General features: G+C 53.6%; 1 protein-coding gene across 9 annotated transcripts in view; it reads left to right on the top strand.

Moving 5' to 3' along the window:
• The window catches only part of ADCYAP1R1 (ADCYAP receptor type I), a 51599-nt gene that overhangs the window by 13862 nt on the left and 17623 nt on the right, over positions 1-20114 (top strand). For 4 of the 9 annotated variants that reach the window (XM_081286759.1, XM_081286764.1, XM_081286763.1 and 1 more), the window contains exons 4-11: positions 11356-11463; positions 13697-13717; positions 14713-14754; positions 17097-17206; positions 17751-17848; positions 18273-18405; positions 19192-19345; positions 19699-19759. In XM_081286759.1, coding sequence (XP_081142885.1) covers positions 11356-11463; positions 13697-13717; positions 14713-14754; positions 17097-17206; positions 17751-17848; positions 18273-18405; positions 19192-19345; positions 19699-19759 — 727 coding nt within the window. The remainder of the gene's footprint in view (positions 1-11355; positions 11464-13696; positions 13718-14712; positions 14755-17096; positions 17207-17750; positions 17849-18272; positions 18406-19191; positions 19346-19698; positions 19760-20114) is intronic. The other 5 variants (XM_081286760.1, XM_081286765.1, XM_081286762.1 and 2 more) reach the window with 3 other exon arrangements.

The following is a 20114-nucleotide window of genomic DNA, read 5'->3' as shown; positions in this document are numbered from 1 at the left end:
TTGAACCGAGATCCTTGGTTTCCAAACCTGGCTGCACGTCAGGATTGCCAGGAGAGCTTTCAGAAGAAGGTGCTCAAACCACGATCCTGCAGCTTCAGTCAGAACCTCACGCAGTTTCTGTCAGGTTCAGAAGCTCCCATCAAGTTCAAGTGAGAAGCTAAAGCTGAGAACCCCTGAGCTGGGCCCCCAGGATGGGTGGACATTTGACCGCAGCTGAGAACCGAGAGTGGGTGAATCAGACGAAGAGAGTCATAGGAACAAGAGGCCAGGGGGCAGGTGCCTGACCTCTGGGGGGACGGAGTGCCCCTGTTTGCAGCCCCGTCTGGGGTGTGGGGATGAGCCATCCTGGGGGCTGGCTGTCCCAGGGAGTGAGTGTCTGCACATTTCAAGTCCATTTCCACAAGAGGCGGAGGTAGGGGAACAGCTGTGGCCAGTCCCCACTGAGCGAGAATCCTTCCCCAGGACCTCATCGGGCCCTCCTCAGGGACCCTGTGGAGCAGCAGTGACACAGGTCACTCCCAGACCTGAACTTGGGTGGGGGACCTGAAGCCCGTGGAGGACACTCACTGCCCCCCCCCCCCCCAGCTCATTCGTTCATCCACTCCCTGGCTCGGCTCTGCTCGCTCACCTTTCCTGCACTCTTGGACTCACAGGAGAAGCTGGATTCTTAGGTGTCTGGCCTGGGTGGAGTGAGGGCAAGGCCAGGGTCAGGGAATGCAGGCAGACATGAGAGCCCTGAAGTCAAGTTCAGAGAGGTCAGAGTCAGTGGGGAAAGCTGGAGCCTGTGTACTGGGGATTCAGGGGAGGAGACGGTGCCTCTCACGGGCAGGTGAAGGTAGGGATAGGCAGGCTCGGCCTAGAGGGGGTAGGGTGTGAAGGGTTCTTCAAGAGTGAGGAGGGCACAGGTCTCTTCTGAGGGAGGAAAGGAGGGATGGAGAAAGGGAGAGAGACAAAGAGAGAGAGAGAGAAAGAAGGCTTTGCCCACCCATGGCCTGTTAGAGGAGAGAAGAGGATCTCACATCTCTATCTTTGCCCTCCCTGAGTCAAGGGGTAGAGCTTTACCGGATAGGGTTGACATTAAATTAAGCAGAAGGAAAGAAGAGCTATCAGGAAAGAAGAAGCACTTTTCTGAGGGCCCAGCTAGACCCCTGACTCTGTGGCTATGGACCTTTTATAAAAAGATCTCCTTTTATAAAATGAAGATGGTAGAATGGGTCATGTGAATGGCCAAATACTTTATATAGACTTCCTTTATTCCAGTCACTATGTGTGTGTGTTTTATTCAATCACCAAAGCAACCTGGCAGGCTGGTCTATTACTGCTCCTATTTTATACATAAGGAAGCCGAAGCATAAGGAGGTTATACAATTTGCTTAAGGTTGCAGTCCATTACGAGGCAGAGGTGGACCTTGAACCCAGACAGCCACTGGGACATAAAGCCTCAGAACCACATGCTGGGAACCTAGCACCGGTTCCCAGATCACCAACTGTGGGACCTTAGGAAAGTACATAACACCTTAATTTTCTTGTCTGCAAAATGGAGGAAAAAATAATACCTACCACACAGGAATATTGGGTTAAGTGACGAAATCGGTGGGAAGGGCAGGGGATGGTGATGGGCTTTACTAAGCTCTCAGCAGAGACGACGGTTATTGGAGTCGTCATGTCACAACATGGGGGCCTTGAGGGTGACCCATCTTCCTCTAGGTCTGAGTTCTGGGGAGTGTTGAGACTCCTCTAGGCATGCCATTTGGAATAATCCACAAAGGCTTTCTGGAAGAGCAGGGAGGGACTGGGGGCCAGCTTGGGCCTTGGAGGGAAGGAGGGAAGAGGTAGGAATGTGAACCAGGTGGGGATGGCCTGGGTAAAGGTGGGAAGGGAAAGAGGTGGGTGGCAGGTGGCAGGGAGCGTCATAGCCAGCACTTAGAAGGCAGTCCTTGGGTTCTCCATGTACGCAGCACCATGTCTGGGCAGTTTCTACCCCCTGCTTACAGATGAGGCTGTTCCCAAGAGCCTTCATTTCTTTGTCTGCTCACATCTAAGCCCACACAGAGAGGGTGGAGCTGCAGTGTGCATTCAGATGGTTCCAGAGCCACCTTTTCCGCCACTGCGCTGCACTGCAGCTCAGGAGTGAGGAGGCACCCGCCCTTCTCTCCTTGTTGGAGGGAAAGGTCAGACAGCTGCGGAGGAAGTTGGAGCTGGAGAGTGGAGCTGGGAGAGGAGGGCCCTGGGTGTGTGCCCCAGGCCTGCCCTTTTCTTAGCTAGTGAAGGCTGGAGGGCGTTTGTTTTTATAAGAGCCAGGTTCTCAGCCTCCAGTGACCTGCTTGGGAAGGAGAGGGGCAGCGGGCAGGACGAGGGGAGGCCCACTGCGGAAGGCTGACCTCCAAGGAGCTTGCATCCGGCCTGTGGTCTGAAAAGCTTGTTTCCGCAGACTGAGGTTGGAGGACCCTCCTCAAGGGGCTTTAGATCAGGCAGCCTCTGGGTTCCTTTCCAGGGCTTAAGTTCAAGGACAGTGTTATCCCACTGTCAGCTGCCAAACAAGGGCCTTAATTTCCCCCGGGTCCCCACGGGAGCCTCAGGCCTGCTCCTAGGAGTGCCTTTGGCTGGAGCTGGGCTTCTTCGTGGCTCCAAATTAAACACACTCGTGGAATGTGAACTGCAACCCCTGTTCGTGGTTCAGCCCATTAAAGCTCCCTGGGAGATTGCAAGATGCGGATGTCCAGAACTTCCCAGGCCCAGCCTCATCAGCATTTGTACGGGCTACTCCACATTGGTATGTGTTAAGATCCTCTAAGTTAATTCTGAAGAGTACCCAGGTTGAGAATCACTAGTTTTATTTGAGAACAGCACCCTCCAGGGTGTGCTATAATGTGAAGCCGGAGAGCAGCTCCCATGGCACAGGCTGGGCAGGGAACCCATTCCCCGCAGAGACCAAACCCGAGAGTAACCATGATTGACAGCTGTGCACTAGGCTATTAACCTGGGCTGGGGTGGAATTGAGAGAGGCCAGCCCTCCCGCTGCTGCACTGTCCCTGAGCAAGCACACCTGCAGAGAGGCTGGCCCAAGGGCAGCAGATGCCCTTGAAACACAACAGAACATGGAAAAACAAAGCCTGATGGCTTGTTCTGGTATCTACGAGTGTGAACTCAGGGCAGTGCTTTTACACATGTGAGCACACACACATCTACCGGCATTGCTCGCTTGGTGGTAGTGAGACCCTCTGAGGAATGCCTTGTCTGTGATTTGGTGGTCGTGTGACGTGGGTGCTATAGGGCAGTCACTCCACGTGGCCCCTTGGTTCCACCAGGAGACTACAGGACGTATGAGGCTGCAGAGCAGGGCATACAGTTTTGCAGTAAACTTTGATAAGTAGAAGAATAGTCTATAATGGTGATACCGATTATAGTACAGCAAATATGAAAACAAGTAGCACAGCTGTCTATCATCAGGTACTGTGCGCGGTATATCATTGCCTGTGCTATGCCTTTAAATGACTGGCAATGCAGGTTTGTTCCCACCACAAATGCAGGAGTTGTGCACTGTGTTATGTACAGCAGTACAGTGACTGTGATATTGCTGAGCTTTGGGAGTTTTCAACTCTGTTGTAATCTTATGGAACCACCGTGGTGTGTGTGTAGCCCATCACTCACTTAAACGTCATTATGGCATGTGACTGTACATGACCTGCTTATGTACATTGAGTTTCTCCCTATAATCCTGTAGATCTAGTAAAGTGGGTCAGTTGGTCCTGGTGTGGTAGAGGTGAGGGGCAGGCATGTGGCCCTGTGTGTGTGGTGGGGGCTGAGGGGCTCCCGGGAAGCCACCTGCATTCCCTCAAACTCTGGCTCCTCACTCGTTCTGGGACCGCTGTCCCAGAGAGAACATGGGATGGTCATGCGGATGGTGGTCTTCAGAGTGGAGGCAGCTGAGAGAGGCTGAAGGTACCGACAGGGAGGTGGCCACGGACAGTAGCAGCAACTTGCTTTCTGGCTGGGTTTTTGAACACCCTCTATGTGTCTTAAAGGAGTTTCTGGAGAAGAAGAGGAGGAGGTCTGGAGATGCATTTAGTGGTTTTCATCTCACTCCAAACCCCTAAATGCTGAATGAGTCTGGAACCAACCCCAGTGCAGCTCTCACGTGACACAGAGCCGCTGAGGTCAGAGGTGGTGGTCACTGGCGAGTCTTACCCAGGGTGAGAGCCAGCTCTGGGCCAGTGCCCAGGTCTGCCATCCCAGCCAGGGGCTGCCATTCTGCTGCAGGATTCTTGTGGCCAGAAGAGGTGGAGAAAGGACGGCTCTGCGTGGGAACTGCTGCTCCATCACACAGTGCCCGGTGCCCCTGCGGCCCTCAGGGAGCACCTGCTGGGAGACGCTTTGTTCCCTCTTCTGTCCTGGGGCATCCTGCCAGCCCAGGGCCAGCCAGCATCTCCTCTTCCCAGGGCTGCTGACTCCCCTCAGCCTGGAAGCCATGCTGCATCCTGGCAGGGTTGTTCAGGTGTGGTTCTGCATGGGGTCCCACGTGCTGGGGGACATGGAAGAGGGAGGTCTTCTGAATCCTGTCCAGAATGCCAGGTGCCTCAGCCCCTCCACCCTCCTCCGAAGGGGAGAGGCCCCCAGGAGGGAACCACTTCAGGGCCAGGCTGGGGCTCCCCCACCCTTGAAGCAGGATGAGCTTGCTGTCTGGTCCCCTCAGCTGCTCAAGGGTAAGCAGGCCCTAGGTGTGGGGAAACAGGGGTCTGCAGGGCCTCTTGCTCTGCTCAGAGGGAAGTATTCCCTGTAGGCCTGGATGCCATATCTGACAAAGGGTTCCATTTCTGTCCAGATCCTTGTCTTCCTAGCTGGGTCATTCTGGAACTCAAGCATATAACAGACTCTCCTGGAGGCTTGTCAAATGCAGGTCACTGACACCCATCCCCAGAGTTTCTGATTCCTAGACCTGGTTCTTAAGTGGTGTTGCTGGCCTGGGGCCCACACTTTAGGGATCCCTGGATTTGAATGAGGAGGGCTGTGTCTCTGGTCCTTCCTCTCCCCTCCAGCACTTACCTCGGGTCAAGGTGGGGGTCCTCACTGTTTTAACAGAAGCCTTGGCTGTAAAGTGAATTTCAGTAAATTGAATCATTTTTTAATATTTGAATTCTGTGCTCAGATAGGGGGCCTTGTTCTCACAATACCTGAGACTCTGGGGTGGCTTTTGGAGGGAACGACCACCGCTTTGTCTGTCGCTCTGGTGTCCCTGGTCTAGGGGTTCTGAACACTGTGTGGAACTGGACAAAATCATCACCATGACAACCTGAGATGAGCTCCATATTTTGTTCCAGCCAAAGGCTAATAGCTCTTGTACTCTCCCTCAGTCTGACCTGCCTAAGTGGTCTCTATTCTTCCTGTTGTCACAACTCGCTACCATCCCTTGGCTGCTCGGTGGGAATAGTCCAGAGAGTGTGCAGTATCCCCAGCTGCCCACTGCCCAGATTCCTCTGACCAAGTTCCACAGCGGGGTCTGGGCAGACCAGCCCAGGAGGTGTGGGGCAGGGGTGGCACAGAGTTGAGGGATGATAGGAGGTGGAAAGGGAGTCTGGGGCGGTGGGGCTGCCGAGAGCTGAGCATTCTCTTGAGGGATGGAGACCTTTTCTGATGTTTGGCCTCTCTGGAGGAGGAAACAGAGGGGTACATGATGCTAGCTGCGCTTGACTGTCTGTCTCCTCCCTGAGACATGCTTTCCTGGCTGGCGTGCTGCTTTCCTGTCCTGGTGTCCCTCCTCCGACTTCCCTGCCAGCTCCTCTTCTAAACATTGGCATCCTCTCTTCTGTCAGCACCAGGCTATTCTTCTTTCTTCTTTGAGCTCTGCTCTCTTGCTGGACTATCCAGTCCATGGCCCAAATAGCATCCCTGCTGACCCCACCCACTCTTCATCTCCAGTTCTGACTTCTGTGGACCCCAGACATTTATTTTTTCTTTGTACCAGGGTTTGAACCTAGGGGCCCTTAAGCACTGAGCCACATCCCTGGCCTTTTAAAATATTTTATTTAGATATTTATGGGCTTTGCTAAGTTGCTGAGGCTGGCTTTGAACTTGGGATCCTCCTGCCTCAGCCTCCTGAGCTACTGAGATTCCAGGCATGAGACACCACAACCACACCACACCCCAGACTTTTTAGCTGCCTGTTTGATACCTGTCTCCACTCTGCTCTCTCAAACTAAACGTGTACCAGACCAAAGTCTTGATTTCCAACTTGCTGAATTCCTTCTCCAGCCAGGCATGGTGGTGTAGGCCTGTAATTGCAGCTACTTGGAAGGCTGAAGCAGGAGGACTGCAAGTTTGAGCAGCCTAAGCAATTCAGGAAGACCCTGTCTCAAAATTTAAAAAAGAAAAACATCCCCTCTATCTGCTGCTCACCCAGCCCTTTCCACTATAGTAAATAGCATAGTTCATTCATCAGTTCATCTCTCGGTCAGTCCATCCATTCATTCATTCATCCATCCATCCAGACACCCAAGCCAGAAATCTGGGTGACATCATGGTACCTCTCTGCCCTTCCTTGTGTGACTCAAGATAGTCTAGACCACACAGCAGTGACAAATCAACTGTATACTCTCAGAGATGTAGCGCAGTGACATTTCTTGCTTGCCTATATTACAGGCCAGTGTGGTCAGCAGAGGTGGAGGCAGAGTCCCACTTCACACAGTTTATTCAGGCACCTCCCAAACTGGAACACTGCCACCCCCATGTGAACTCTGCCTGTGACATGCAAGGGTCCTACAGAGAGGGAAGAGAGGTAAAGGCTCTGGAATCCTGTGAGGGGCGTTTTAGAGACTAGTCCATCATTTCTATCCTCTTGCTGTGGCTAAAAACTCAGGATGTGATGATAAGTCACGTGAGATGGGTGAGCACTAACCACCTCTAGCACTCTGGCCAGCCATGTCCAGCTGGTCTGCCTCCAAGCCCTGTCATCCCTGTCTCCACATTGTCCTATACAGGACTCTTCTCTGCGGCCATTGCTCCCTGTCAGACTCCTTCATCCCTCTCCAGGGTGTCAGCGGTGCCCTGACAAGTCTTTCATGTCTGCTTTCAGCTCTTGAAATATATTGTCTTCACACACTACTGAACGAGATCAAAAGCCCTTTGGTAGGCAGAATAAGGACCCTTGCCACTGTCCAGAGATAGAAGACACATCCTATTCCCTGGAATTGTGTGAATGTGACCTTACATGGCAGAGGGATGCAGATTTGCGTAGGCAGTTATGTTGAGGGTCTCGAGATGGGGAGATTCTCCCAGGTTACTTGAGCAGACACAGTGTAAGCACGAAAGTCCTTATAAGTGAAAGAAGAGGGGAGAGTCAGAAAGGGAGAGTTGAGAAGGCTCAGCTTCTGACTTTGAGGATAGGGGAAGGGGACCATAGGCCAAGAAGGGCAGGTGGCCTCTAGAATCTGGAAAAGAAAGGAGACAGGACTCTTTTAGGACCTCTAAAAGCGCAGCCCTGCTAACACCTTGACTTCAGCACAGCGAGACCCATTTCAGACCTCTTACCCCCAGAACTAATAATTTGTGCCATTTGAAGACAGTAAGTTGCTTACAAACTTTTAGCAGTAACAGGAAACTAAGACACCACCATCTGGCGGCATCTGAGCATTTAGCATAACATCCAAAATCATTAGCAGGATCTGGCAGACTGTAAGTTCTGTGAAGCAGAGACAGGATCCTTTCTCTTCACTCCTGTAGCATTCTGCAGGGTCTGACTCGTATTTCTTGAGTATGGATCATAAGGGGGAGGGGGAGGGGAAGAAGACAGGGAAAAGAGAAAAAAAGAATAAAAGGAGGAGGGAGAGGAGAAAGGAGAAAAGGCATCCTTGAGCTTCCAATCTCACCCAAACTAAGGTGTGTTGAGACTGGAGTGTGAAATGAACGGGAATGTGGAAACAGGTCGCATTTTACCTGAGTGGCGGGAAAATATCTTGCTGTCCTTAGCTAGAGGAACCTAAGGCCCTCTCAAGAGCCCCTCCTGCTCTCCTCGGCTCCAAGGCTGTGAGCTCCCATGCTCAAGGATGTCCACTAAACCGACACTGGGATTAGGACATGGGGTGACCAGGTCTCGTTTTAGGTTTCCTGTCTGCTCCGATGCCACAGGAGTTGCCCTTAGGACTCTGGAGGGGACCCAGGATGGGGACTGAAGAAGACACCAGGAGGACTTTGAGAGTTGTGCTAGAGGGTCCTTAGCCTTTCCAGGTCATGGGGTGGGGTGGGGTGGGGTGCCGGGTCCAGTGCTCCTTGGAGGGCAGCTCCTGCTTGCCCCGGCCATCTCCGAGGCACCAGCAAGTCCCTGGGGAATCTCTGTTCCAGATTTGAGCTCTGGTCACTCAGAATTGGACGTCCCAAGAGACACAAGGCCCTTGATGGGCACCTCAGGAATGAGCCATGGCAGAGGAGGCCAGAACACAAGTCTGGGGCTTCCAGTGCAGATGCCGAGGAAAGACCCTACCCCCTGTGAGCTTTGTAGCTTTGTGTGTTTCCTCCAGTCCTGTATCCTGGTGCCTAGAGGGTCCCTGGCACATGGCAGACACTCTAAGTGGTCATGAGGAGAATGCACCCCTTTCCCTGCCACCACCTCTTTACCCTCCATCCCAGGATCCCCTGTCACCCCTCGTGCCACCTACTTGGCTCCTGCATCCCCTCTGCCTCTCAGCCCTCACATCTCTGCTTGCTGTCTTGAAGTTGCGTCCCCTGCCCTGCTGGCAGCAGCAGCTGGCTGTGCTAGGGCCTAATGCTCCGCGTAACAGGAACATCTGTTGGCTGGGGTCCCTGGAGTGTGGGCCAGACATGGTCACGCTCCATGGCTGCTTCACGGTCAACACAAACTGTGGCGGCCAGAGATGTGCTGTTGGGTCTCTTTCAAGGACATAATGTCACAGCCAAGCACATGCTGGCTAGATGTCTTGCTGTAGTGGATAGACAGGTATCCCTGACAGTGGCCTGTTGCTGGGACCCAGGGCTGGCGCCCCTCATATAATCCTCAGTGTCCTTGACCTCTTGGTGTGCTGACTCAGAGTATTGCAAAGTACTGCATTATTCCCAGCTCCCAAATTCTGACATTCCAAGAGCAGAATGCTATAGGTCAGGGTGTGGATTCTAAAATGGCAGGATCTACATTCTGGGAGAAGAGGTCTTCTACATCCAGAAGCCATAGATATCTCCTGCTCCTAACAGCACCCAATAGTGTGGACCCTGACAGAGACCATGGCCTCATGCTCCAAGCCCTCTCCCCTGCCTGGCATCTGTCCAGGGACACCTGACTAAAGCAGTGAAATTGATGCTAATGACAACAGTGTGTCTGCATAGAGGGAGCCTGGTGCTATTTGGAGAACTTTCCATGTAGGAACTCATTAGTGCTCCTAGCAGCCCTGTGAGGTGGAGTGCGGAGGTCACTTGCTTTCCTGCTGTGATGTGGGAGCCGTCTCCGTGGCCCATGGTCTCTCTGCAGACCAGGTTCCTTTCCCGAAGCTACTCTGCAGTCTGATGTGCTGTGCTTCGGCCACCCCACTGCACCTCTGCACGCTGTCTAACTGTGTCTTTGTGTGTACTTTGCTGGCTTACCCCATAGATGCCAATGAGGGTCCCTGGGCTTCCCTCCTCCAGGATCTTCTCACTTGACATCCTTTTCTCATTACTTCCCTTATGCTGGAGTTAAGGATGGCAGGGGGACTGTGGGACTCTGTTGAAGAATTGGGACGCTAAGAGAACGGAAAGCTTTTAACTGCTCATAGGGTGGGTGTGACCCAGTCGGATACTCATTTTGAAAACCAGTCATAGCTGTGTGGGGTTGATGGAGATTCAAGAAGAGGCTGTAACGGTGGTCCCAGGGAAGGGTAGAGGATTCCACGATCATCTGGAGGGAAATCCAGCAGGATTTGACATGGAGCACAAAGGAGGAGAGAGAACAAGGTGGGATGGCTGTCACACTTCTGGGGCTGGGAGAGATGAGGGTTTAGTGGGTGATGCTGAGTAGAGGCACGAACTGCTTCATCTGCTTCTGATTGGTCTTGGGTCCCCCAAGGTGGGAATGTCCAGCAAGGTAACTGGCCACAGACTCAGCCCTAAGGGAGTGGCTGGAAACAGGACTGGGCATGTCAAGTATCTGAGTGGGGGGAGCTCATTCCGGGTGTGTGGCCGGTGGCTCAGGTCAGAGCAGCTGGCAGACAGCTGAAATCATCCTTTGATTTCGGCAGGAAAGAGGTCAGTGTTGACATTGGTGAGATCAGTTCAGCATAGAGGAGGGACAGAGGTGATAAACAGGAGACTGGCTGTGGCTGGAAGGAGAGAGTACAGCAGAGGGGGCAGGGGCCTCTGAGCTCCCCAGATCCAAAAATCTGGTTCTTCTTCCTCACAACTCACGTCCAGGGAGTCTCCAGATCCTCAGGATTCCTAGGCACTTCTCAGTGCATCCTTGCCATCCTCTCCATCAGCCTCCCCCATGGTCCCTGCCTCCTTCATGTCATCCCACTCCAAGACTCCAGGTCCTTTCCCAGTTCCAGCCGTGGCACACGCAGCCTTCTGCCTGGATGGCCTTCCCTTCTCATCTGATCAATCTGTGCTCCTCCTCCAAGTGCCAGCTGGGGGCCAACTGTGGGCTCCATCCAGGCCTGCCCTTTGAGGCAGGTGGGGGCCAGGCAGCAGCCTCAGACCAGCCACTTCCAGCCCCCACCCCTAGGGTGAGCGACCACTGACCACCACTGAGGAGGTAGAGCTGAGGCCAGACCACACTGTGCTGGCCCTGGGAGGCTGCTGCCGAGGCAGGAAGTCTGGAGCAGGTCGTGTGGGAGGGGCTGCTCGAGAGACCCGGCAGCCCCTTTCTGAAGGGCCCTGCCCTGGCCTGGTGCTTTTCCCCTCCCCACAACCCTGCAGGACTTGGGGGCTGTGGGCCAGGTAAGATCAGGTGAGGCCCCCTTTCTACCTCAGGACCACCTGCAGAGGCTCGTGCCTCACCTCCTCTTTGAGAGGCTTTTCAGGTACAGACCTGGCCTTCCCTCAGACAGGAAGTCCACTTTCCTCTGCAGCTGCTCCCACCCACTCGGCAAGAGCCTGGCTCATGAACGGCCCAGCCTGCCTCTGTGTGGGGGGCAGTGGGGGAATACAGGCGTGAGCATCCAAGTGTGGCGTGTATGCTGTACATGTGGGCATCCACAGTGTAGCGTGTGTTGTGGGATGTGTGCATGCACGTGTTTGTGACTGGTTCTGTGTGGTGTGGTGTGTGTGCACTAACATGGTATTTGTGTGAGATGATGTGCATGTGTGCGTGCGTGTGTGCATGTGTGTGTGTGTGTGTGTGTGTGTAGACCCATGCTCACCATGGCTCTCTTCCCCCAGGCTGCCCTGGCATGTGGGACAATATAACCTGCTGGAAGCCAGCCCATGTAGGGGAGATGGTCCTCGTTAGCTGCCCCGATGTCTTCCGGATCTTCAACCCGGACCAAGGTGGGTAGAGCCCAGTCTTTAGGCCACACTGATCTAACCTGCTCCCTGAGCTCAGCCCAGGCTCCCAAAGACAAGCACTAAGGACTGGCTCCCTGTGAACAGATAGTCTTTGCTCCAGAGCACTTGTAGGGGTGCACAAGCCTTCCTTCAACATGGCACCCAGTCCCCAGGGACACCTGGGTGTGCACTGGTGTGGGGTTGACACCAGCTCTGTCTCTCACCCTCCTAAGGACTTGAGCAAAGCAGTTCACTCCTCCCAGTTAAGGCCCTGGTCTGCCAGGTGAGAATGTGGCATGGTGGCTCCCTCATGGGGTGTCTCTGAGGATAAAGTGAGGTCATGCATGTGGGTCACCGTGTAGTGCAGGACTTGGCACATCTTGAATGTTCAGTGGTCAGTGGTAGCTGATGTTGTCATTGCTGTCACACAGTCACAGAGATTCTCAGAGGCCCAGGGGAATGCGTGGACAGGGACCAGCAGTTAGACACCCTCAGGCAGAGCGGGAGTGTGAAGGGTGCAGTTGGGCTCATGACGCTCACCCACATCCACACTCATGGACCACTTGATGTGGGCATGGTGCCCAGGCCTCACAGCAGGCAGGCAGGCAGGCAGGCATGTCTGCTAACAAAGCGTTTCCTTGGCCCTCACTGCCCTTAGGTAGCTATGAGGGCTCAGGAGAAGAGAAGCTGGGGGTCCTGGCCTCCAGAAGCTCCTGGGCTCCTAGGAGAGGACACTATCCACAGTGGAAACAGTGTAGTCTGTAACTTATGGACGCTGATTCTGGGGTGAGTGTATGATGGCACCCTTCCTACCAGGGAAGTGGGGGGTCACAAGAACTCAATTTTGGGCATGTCTGAGTTTGAGATCTCTGGGGGCCATTAAAATTCTGTGGAGAGTTCTGGGGGCCCCAGATTGATTTAGGAGCCTGTGGGATAGACATGGTGGCTGAGCTCCGTGATGCAGGACACAAAGATATGGGGCAGGGGCAAGACAAAGTCCAAATGGCTCCGGAGGCTGAGGCAGGAGGATCGCCAGTTCAAAGCCAGCCTCAGCAATTTAGCAAGGCTCTAAGCAACTTAGCTGGGGATGAAGCTCAGTAGTTGAGCGTTCAATCCCTGGTATCGAAAAAAAAAAAAAAATATATATATATAAAGTAAACTCTAAATGGCTGCATATCCACTGGGGGGTTCCTATTATGAGAGGTAAAAGGCAAATTCACTTTCAAACCTCACGTTCCAGCAATATCGTAAAGCGAGGGATTTGCAGGAGGTGGCCAAGAGAGGTAGTGACACATGTTGGAGTCCCATCTCTGGCTCCCATCCCTAGAAGGTGGGGGCCTGTCTCCCACACATCCCACCTTGCTTTGTCCACATCCCTCACACCTCCAAACCTCTGCCAACCCAGAAGGAGGGTGGCAACTGAACTCCCCACCCCAAGGGCTTGGGGACTTTGAGTGAGTGACCCCAAACAGGCTAGAGAGTGAATTCTGGCCAAGGAGACTGGCAGGGAAGTGCTGGAGCAAGGAGCACAGTGAATGGAGGGCTGTGAGGCACAGTGACAGCCTGTGATTCAGCCCCGTTCCTCATTCATTCCTCTAGAAACCAACTTAGTCACTTCCCCCATGAATGTATGGCTCTCATTCAGTCATTTATTTAAAGTTTACTGAACATCTTCTCTGGGTCAGATTCCATGCCAAGAATGCTTCTTGCCACAAAAGGCAAAGAGAATCTGCAGTCGAGTGAGATTTCCTGGAGATGCACATTCCTCCAGCTTCTCTCCCTCAGCAGCAGGCAGGCGGTGAGGTGACACCCCATTCCTAATGGTTCATTAAGGCGGGGACTCCAGCACCTCTGTTCACAGGCTTGGTTGGTGGGCTTGTCTTTCCACTTAGACGTGTGGGTTGGATGTCTCCTTTGCTTTCTCAGCTCTCAGGAAGCTCCAGGGGTAATGCAGCCGGCAAGGACCTTGGAGATATTGGAGGTGTGGGAGCTCCACCCTCTCTCCTCCTCCCAGATGCCTCTGCGCATTTCTGTTCTGGAGGTGGAGGTAGAAGTCTCTCATGCCTGATGGTGCCCAGGGTGTAGTCCTGCTTTCTGCACCCCCTGCAGAACTCTCTCCGAAGTTTGGGGGTGGGGAGGAGGAGGAAGTGGTCAGTGAGAGCAGACCCCCCACTGCACACCCCTGCTTACCTCTGCATTTTCTCTCTTTCTCTCTCTCTCTCTCTTTCTGTTGCAGTCTGGGAGACGGAAACCATCGGTAAGAGGAACCTTGGTGAGGACAGACCGCTGTCCATCTGTCCATCTCTGTATGTAGCAGGAGCCTAGCCTCAGGAGATCCCAGGCTCTGACTGCCGGGATCAGCATTTGGTTGGGTGGAATGGCAGGCTCTTCAGAGACCAGGTTCTTCTCTCCTTCTCCCCTCCCCACACCTCTGTTCAGCCACCCTGAAGGTGGGAGCAATGGAGGACACAGCCTTTGGCTTCCAGGCCATCATGAGCTTGTTTGGAAAGACAAGACTCACCAATGCATAGGCATGTGCGCAGGCCTGACCTGTGAGTGAATCCGTACAGATGCTCATATCCCCAGTTGCTGAGAAGGTAGAATGTACGGGAAGCCAGAGAATAGAAGAGAGCTGATGATGCAGCATATGGGCAGAGCAGTGAGGTCATGGGGGGCTTCCTGGAGGAGGTGGCATGTCAGCTTGGAAACTGGATTTTTAAGAAATGGAGATGAAATGTGGGTCCATTGCTAGGCTAGCATGGGATTTGGGCATAGGAGAGCGTGGGAAGGGGAATAAAGAGTAAAGAGAGAAGGATAAAATTCTGGGGATGAAGCCTTTGAAGTTTTGGGTTCCCTTTGATGAGGAGTGGGTCTGGAGACCGAGATGAGGACCCAAGGAACCCCAAGTCCTAGACCCCTGTTGCTGTTCTTTGCTCGTTTCCATTCCTTCCCTTTCCTCTCAGCAGAAGGTCCTCCTGCCCTCCTGACAGTGCCTATTTCCTGTTTCCTGAGGGGTGGGGTGGGTGGTTGAGTCATGCATCATCCTTAGCATCCAAGAAATGCAAACCCAAGGAGATGGGTGTCAGAAGGTGCTGTGAGTCAGAAGGGTGTGCAGCCACTGTGTGTGAGGCTGTCTGGTGACCTTGTCCCCAGGCCCTCCAGACCCAGGCACAGCAGGGAAAGTAAGCAGTGGTATTGCGTCAAGTTGATAAACCAGGCATTTTGACACATGCCCACATCTGTGTTTTACAGGAGAGTTTGATTTTGCTGGCAGTAACTCCTTGGGTCTCTCAGGTAAGGGACAGGCTGGGACCCACCATGGACTGGCTGACCGGAGGGCGTCTGCTGACATGGGAGCTTTGAGAGCCCCATTGCAGGCTGAGCTCTGCCCTCTGTGGCTTTGAGATCTGAGACTGGTTGGTAACTTTCGAGGTACAGGTACAGCTTGTCTCCATGGCAGATGGCAGTTAGGTGCAAAGGCAGAACATGGTTCCTACAATTTCATAGGAGCTGGAGATCTCTTGAAGCCCCTTTGTGGATTCTAAGCAAAGAACCCCTGTTTTAGATGGTTCCTGATAGTTTTGAACTCCGATACGTAGGGTAGAGGTTTTCAAACCAAATTTAAACTTGCACATCACAGTCCTCTCCTGGGCTTATTAAAACACAGATTCCAGGGCCTCACCCTCAGAGTCTTCTGATTTCCTCGGCCTCGGCCTCAGGATGAGCATGCGCATTGCTAGCTGGATACCCAGGTGTTCTATGGTCTAATATGGGCAGGTGCTCATTCAGGAACCCTAAAATTCCCGGCTTCTATGAAACTGCTGGGGCAAAGCAGCCTGGTGATGTGGGCGCAGTCACTGCAGGATTCTGACAATCTGGAGAACGCTCTTCCGGAGATTTCTATCAGAACAATATTCAAGGAACAGTTCTGGAACAAAAAGGTTTATACTTTTCTGTGCCTACATTAGGCTATAAAAAGAAAAAAAAAAGAAAGAAAAGAAAAGAGAGGAAATGGCTTTTCACTCCAGGACAGTTTTATAAAAAATTGTTTTTCAAAACAACTTCCTTTCCTCTTCTCACCACCTTGAGAAGGGCAGAGTAGGGAGGAGATGAAGCCCTGATGGGGGAGGGGCTTGGGCAAGGTGCTGCCTCCCCTGGGACAGTCAGACTTTCTGAAGAAGTGTTTAGAGGGACTTGGAAGGAGATTGCCAGAGATTGCCAGGGGCAGCCTGAGCAGATTTTCTGGAAGGAGGAGCAGCTTGGCACCACACTGTGGGATTGAAGTGAGCTCTTTGGCTTTGCCTGGGCCTGCCAGGTTTCTCCCCAGCCTGTCCACAGAACTCGGCACTGGAGAAATTATAGAGGTGACAAAGACCAGACTCTCCCTCCCCGCTGCTGGGCAGAACTCTTCTTCCCTGCAGGCTCATGTCTCCAAGTCCCAAGAAAGATGTTTCTGACTCTCCTAGGTGAAGAGAACTGGCCTTCCATTTTCCAGCTCAACCAGCAAGGATGTGGGCTGGAAGAGGAGTCTCTCCTCTTGGCCTCTGCATCCGGCCACGGGTCTCCTTGAACCACTGCCCACCCACCTTGGCAGCCTGGGTCACAGAGGGGAAAATTCTATCCAGCAATCTGTGCCCTATGCCCCTTGTCACTGAGTCCTATGAGGGGAAGAACCATCCCCATGTGTCCTAAGAGGCCAGGTAACTCCCAAGAAACCATTCTGAGGACTGACGTCTCTCCGGGGCCACATCGAGGTGTTCGCTGGACGAAAGGGGACTGCTTACCTCCCCTGATCATTTGTGGCTGTACCTTACAGACCATCTGGTGATGGGAGAGAGAAATGAACCAAGCAACCATGGGATGCTAAAACAGCCCCACGAATAATGAAAACCAGGCTGAATGCTTTTTTTGTAGCTAGCAAATGGCTCAATGGCTGTGTCTTACCCTGGCCTCCCCTGGGTATCACACAAGATGGCCTTTAATTTAAGGCCATCAGAAGAAAAACTAAAGTACATTAGTAACAGGAAATAGACCAGCAAACCCTGTAAGGCAAAACTTAACCAAAAACCAAACTGGAGTATATGTCTTAAAAAAGGTCCTAAGCTAGTTCAGTGTCCTTGTTGATTAAGCAAGGTGTCTCATTGGTGCAGAATGTCAGCTGCTAGGGTAAAGTTCACCTGTAGAGTGGGCTCAAGACACACCTCTGGTCACCTGAGGCAATTCCTGGACACACTCAGATGTCCTGCTGAGAATCCCTGGGGCTGCAGGGACTGGAATCTGCATTTGTGATCAGTCTCAGGATGGTTCTTCTACACATGGACCTTTGAGAAGCACTGATCCAGAGACTTGAGCATTTCGTGGCAGGTATTTGGGAATATTCCAGAAGGAGAGCTGCAGGGCTGCTGGACTCACAGGCTCAGTCCCCTTACCCCTGGCTAAAAGATGGCTTTCCCCAGCCCTATGGTTCTTAGTAAAGACTGAGCTGCAGGCCATCAGCTGTCACTGACTCCTTGGACCTCATGTCTTCCAGCGGACACATGGGTTTCTGGTTCCTACTTAAGCAGTAATATTTGCATCTGCATCTCGGGGCTCTCTGAAGTCATTCTGTGCCTCACTGAGTGTTCTCTTCTCTGCAGACATGGGTGTGGTGAGCCGGAACTGCACGGAGTATGGCTGGTCGGAGCCTTTCCCGCATTATTTCGATGCTTGTGGCTTTGACGACTATGACACTGAGACTGGGGACCAGGTGAGTGTCTGTGCCCTGTTCCCCAGAAGTGGTGGGACAGCGGAAAAGACAGGTCTCTAGATGACATTCATGAGCACCTACTGTGTATCCAAGCTAGCTGCTGTGGCGAGAAGCAGCTGTCATACTGCCTTATCCTCCAGCTCCTACTTCCTGTCCCTTCTGGGGACACTGTCTTGTCTAGGATCCAGAACCTGAGGAGTTAATTCTGGGCCCCACATGCGGGCTCCCCCTCCTACCTCCCACATCTAACTAAAGGATGCTGTCTATACGGACTGGTTAGTGCTCTTCCTTTGAGCAGATGCTGGGGATGGAACCCAGGGTTCCATGCTGGGTAAGGGCTCCATCTCTGCACCACACCCCCAGCCACATCTGCAGAAGGTTACCCTGCAGAGTGGAATAAGCAGCTTAGCTGGGAGTAGGGGAGTGGAGGTAAGATCGCTAGGAGGAGACAGGGAGAAGCTAGGCTCAGAGGGTGCAGGTCTGGGGGTGGGGGTGGGAGGACCTGCCCCATGTGGATCCCTGCATATCCTGTGTCCTACTCTAGGATTATTACTACCTGTCGGTGAAGGCCCTCTACACTGTTGGCTACAGCACCTCCCTCGTCACGCTCACCACTGCCATGGTCATCCTGTGTCGCTTCCGGTGAGACTCCAGTGACACTGGAGCCCACACAACCTACCTCTGCTGAGAGTAGTGCCTCCCGTCCCCTCCTTGTGGATGTCAGCCCTCACCCCTGGGGTAGCAGATGGGAAACCTGACCCCAGAGAGGGCAGCCTACTTGATCAGGGCCACACAGCCAGGCAGAAGCTGGGCAAGAGACCTGCATTGCTCACTTTCATCTTCCTAGTGTAGATAGAGAGGCCATAGGAGGGAGAAGGGGCACAGGTTACAGGGGCCTGGAAACCAGGATCAAGAGGTGGGTAGAAGCAGGTAGACTCGGTGGCAGACCCCACTGAGACAATGGCAAGAGCAGGTCCAGGGCAGAGCCCAGGGTGGAGGGGTGTGAGTGCTTTGGGGTTGCTTGCTTGGGGTCAAGTCCTCCTCCTCCCCTGGCCTGCTCCTGCAGGAAGCTGCACTGCACCCGAAACTTCATCCACATGAACCTGTTTGTGTCCTTCATGCTGAGGGCGATTTCTGTCTTCATCAAAGACTGGATCCTCTATGCCGAGCAGGACAGCAACCACTGCTTCATCTCCACCGTGAGTGAGCCCAGAGGACCCGAGGCCACTGCTGCCAGGAAGTCCCCCTCCCCGCACCACCGCCTGGGACTTGTTTCTCAGCCTGAGCCCCTCAAGTGTGTTCCTGGAATGAAGGCGTTGTGCCCCATTCACATGGAAGCCCAGGAATCAACATGTCCCTAGTGTCACTTCCAGACACATTGTCTTCAGTCCCTCAGAATACTCGAGGACGGTCAGCCGACTCTGGAGGCAGCTGAGGCTCCCAGAGGGCTGGTGTGGGCTATGCTGGATGGCTAGGGGTCTTTCCATGTGTCTCCTCATGCCCCCGGTATTTGGAGGAGGCGCCAGGTGGGAAGAATGGTCTGGAGTCCAGCCCTTGACTGAGAGGGCTCACTTGAAGATTTTCAGTGAGAAGGGATCTCTGGGGCCAGGGTGAGCATTCGCTCCATCTGGGAGGGATCCAGGTCCCTGTTTTACCAGGAGCTCCCTGTGGGGGACCTCTGGCTGCTTCTCCCTGCTCATCTTCCTTGTGGGAGCTGAAGAGGGGGTCGGTGGGCCTGGTGGGCTCCACACCTGTGTACCTGTCCCTCTCCTGCCAGCGCAGGCCTTTTGGACTGAGACCCATAGGATGCTGCAGATCTCAGTGCCACAGTTCAGGAGTGTTGACTGTCCCGGATCCTGGGTGTGTTTGGGCCCCACCCAGCATAACTAGAGCTGAAGGTCCTCAGAACTCCCCTGGGCTTTAGGGGTTCGCCTGGGGTCAGGAGAGGGAGTGCGACGTTCCTCGCCTGGTGGCTGTCCCTGTAGGTGGCATGCAAGGCTGTCATGGTTTTCTTCCACTACTGTGTGGTGTCCAACTACTTCTGGCTGTTCATCGAGGGCCTGTACCTCTTCACGCTGCTGGTGGAGACCTTCTTTCCTGAGAGGAGATACTTCTACTGGTACACCATCATTGGCTGGGGTAGGTCCCTGGGTGGGCCTGGACGCACTCGGGCCTCCTAGTCGCCTGTGACCTTGGTACTGCCCCAGGCAGACGCTGACTGCTCATTCTTGGACCCTGCCTTTCTCTTCCTGCCTGTGGGAAACTCCCTGTCTGAGGGGGAAGTACTGCCCAGGAGTCCTCCTGAGAGATAAGGTGGTCTGAGATCTGGGGGAGATGTTGACCTCCCAGGAAGCCTGGGTGTGAGGGACAGTAAGAGTCCCCAGGAACTCCAAGTGTGAGGGGCATGGTGGCCTCTGGGAGCCCCAAGTCTGAGGGAACAGTGGACATGCTGGTTTTCCTGCTATTAGGGGTCTTTTTTCTTGTTTTCCTAGGGACCCCAACTGTGTGTGTGACCGTGTGGGCTACACTGAGGATCTACTTCGATAACACAGGGTGAGTACACGCCCAAGAGTCAGGGCCAGAGCAGAATAGATTCCTACAGATTGGGTTCTCAGTGGCTGTCGACTTTCCCAGCAAACCATCCAACACTGGGACCAGACTGAAGCCCAGGGCCAGGGGCCACCTGAGCACAGACCCCATGAAGGTCAGCTACATCTCAGCCAGCAGCCCAGGAAGAGAATAGGAAAGGCTTCTGAACCCTCTTTGCTCTGGGCCCAGCTCTGGGCCCTCCCTTTGGGGAGGGTGGGAAGATGGTGATGGTGAGCTTATGCCTCAAGAGTTCTGGGTCTGAAAGGGACACAGGGACCTTTCCCAGGAGCCCACTGGTGACCATAACTCTTTGACCCCA

This window comes from Spermophilus citellus (genome assembly GCF_964194105.1).
Source record: "Spermophilus citellus genome assembly, chromosome: 3".
NCBI lineage: Eukaryota > Metazoa > Chordata > Mammalia > Rodentia > Sciuridae > Spermophilus > Spermophilus citellus.
Note: the sequence above shows the minus strand (reverse complement) of the source record. Positions and strands in the feature narration are given on the sequence as shown.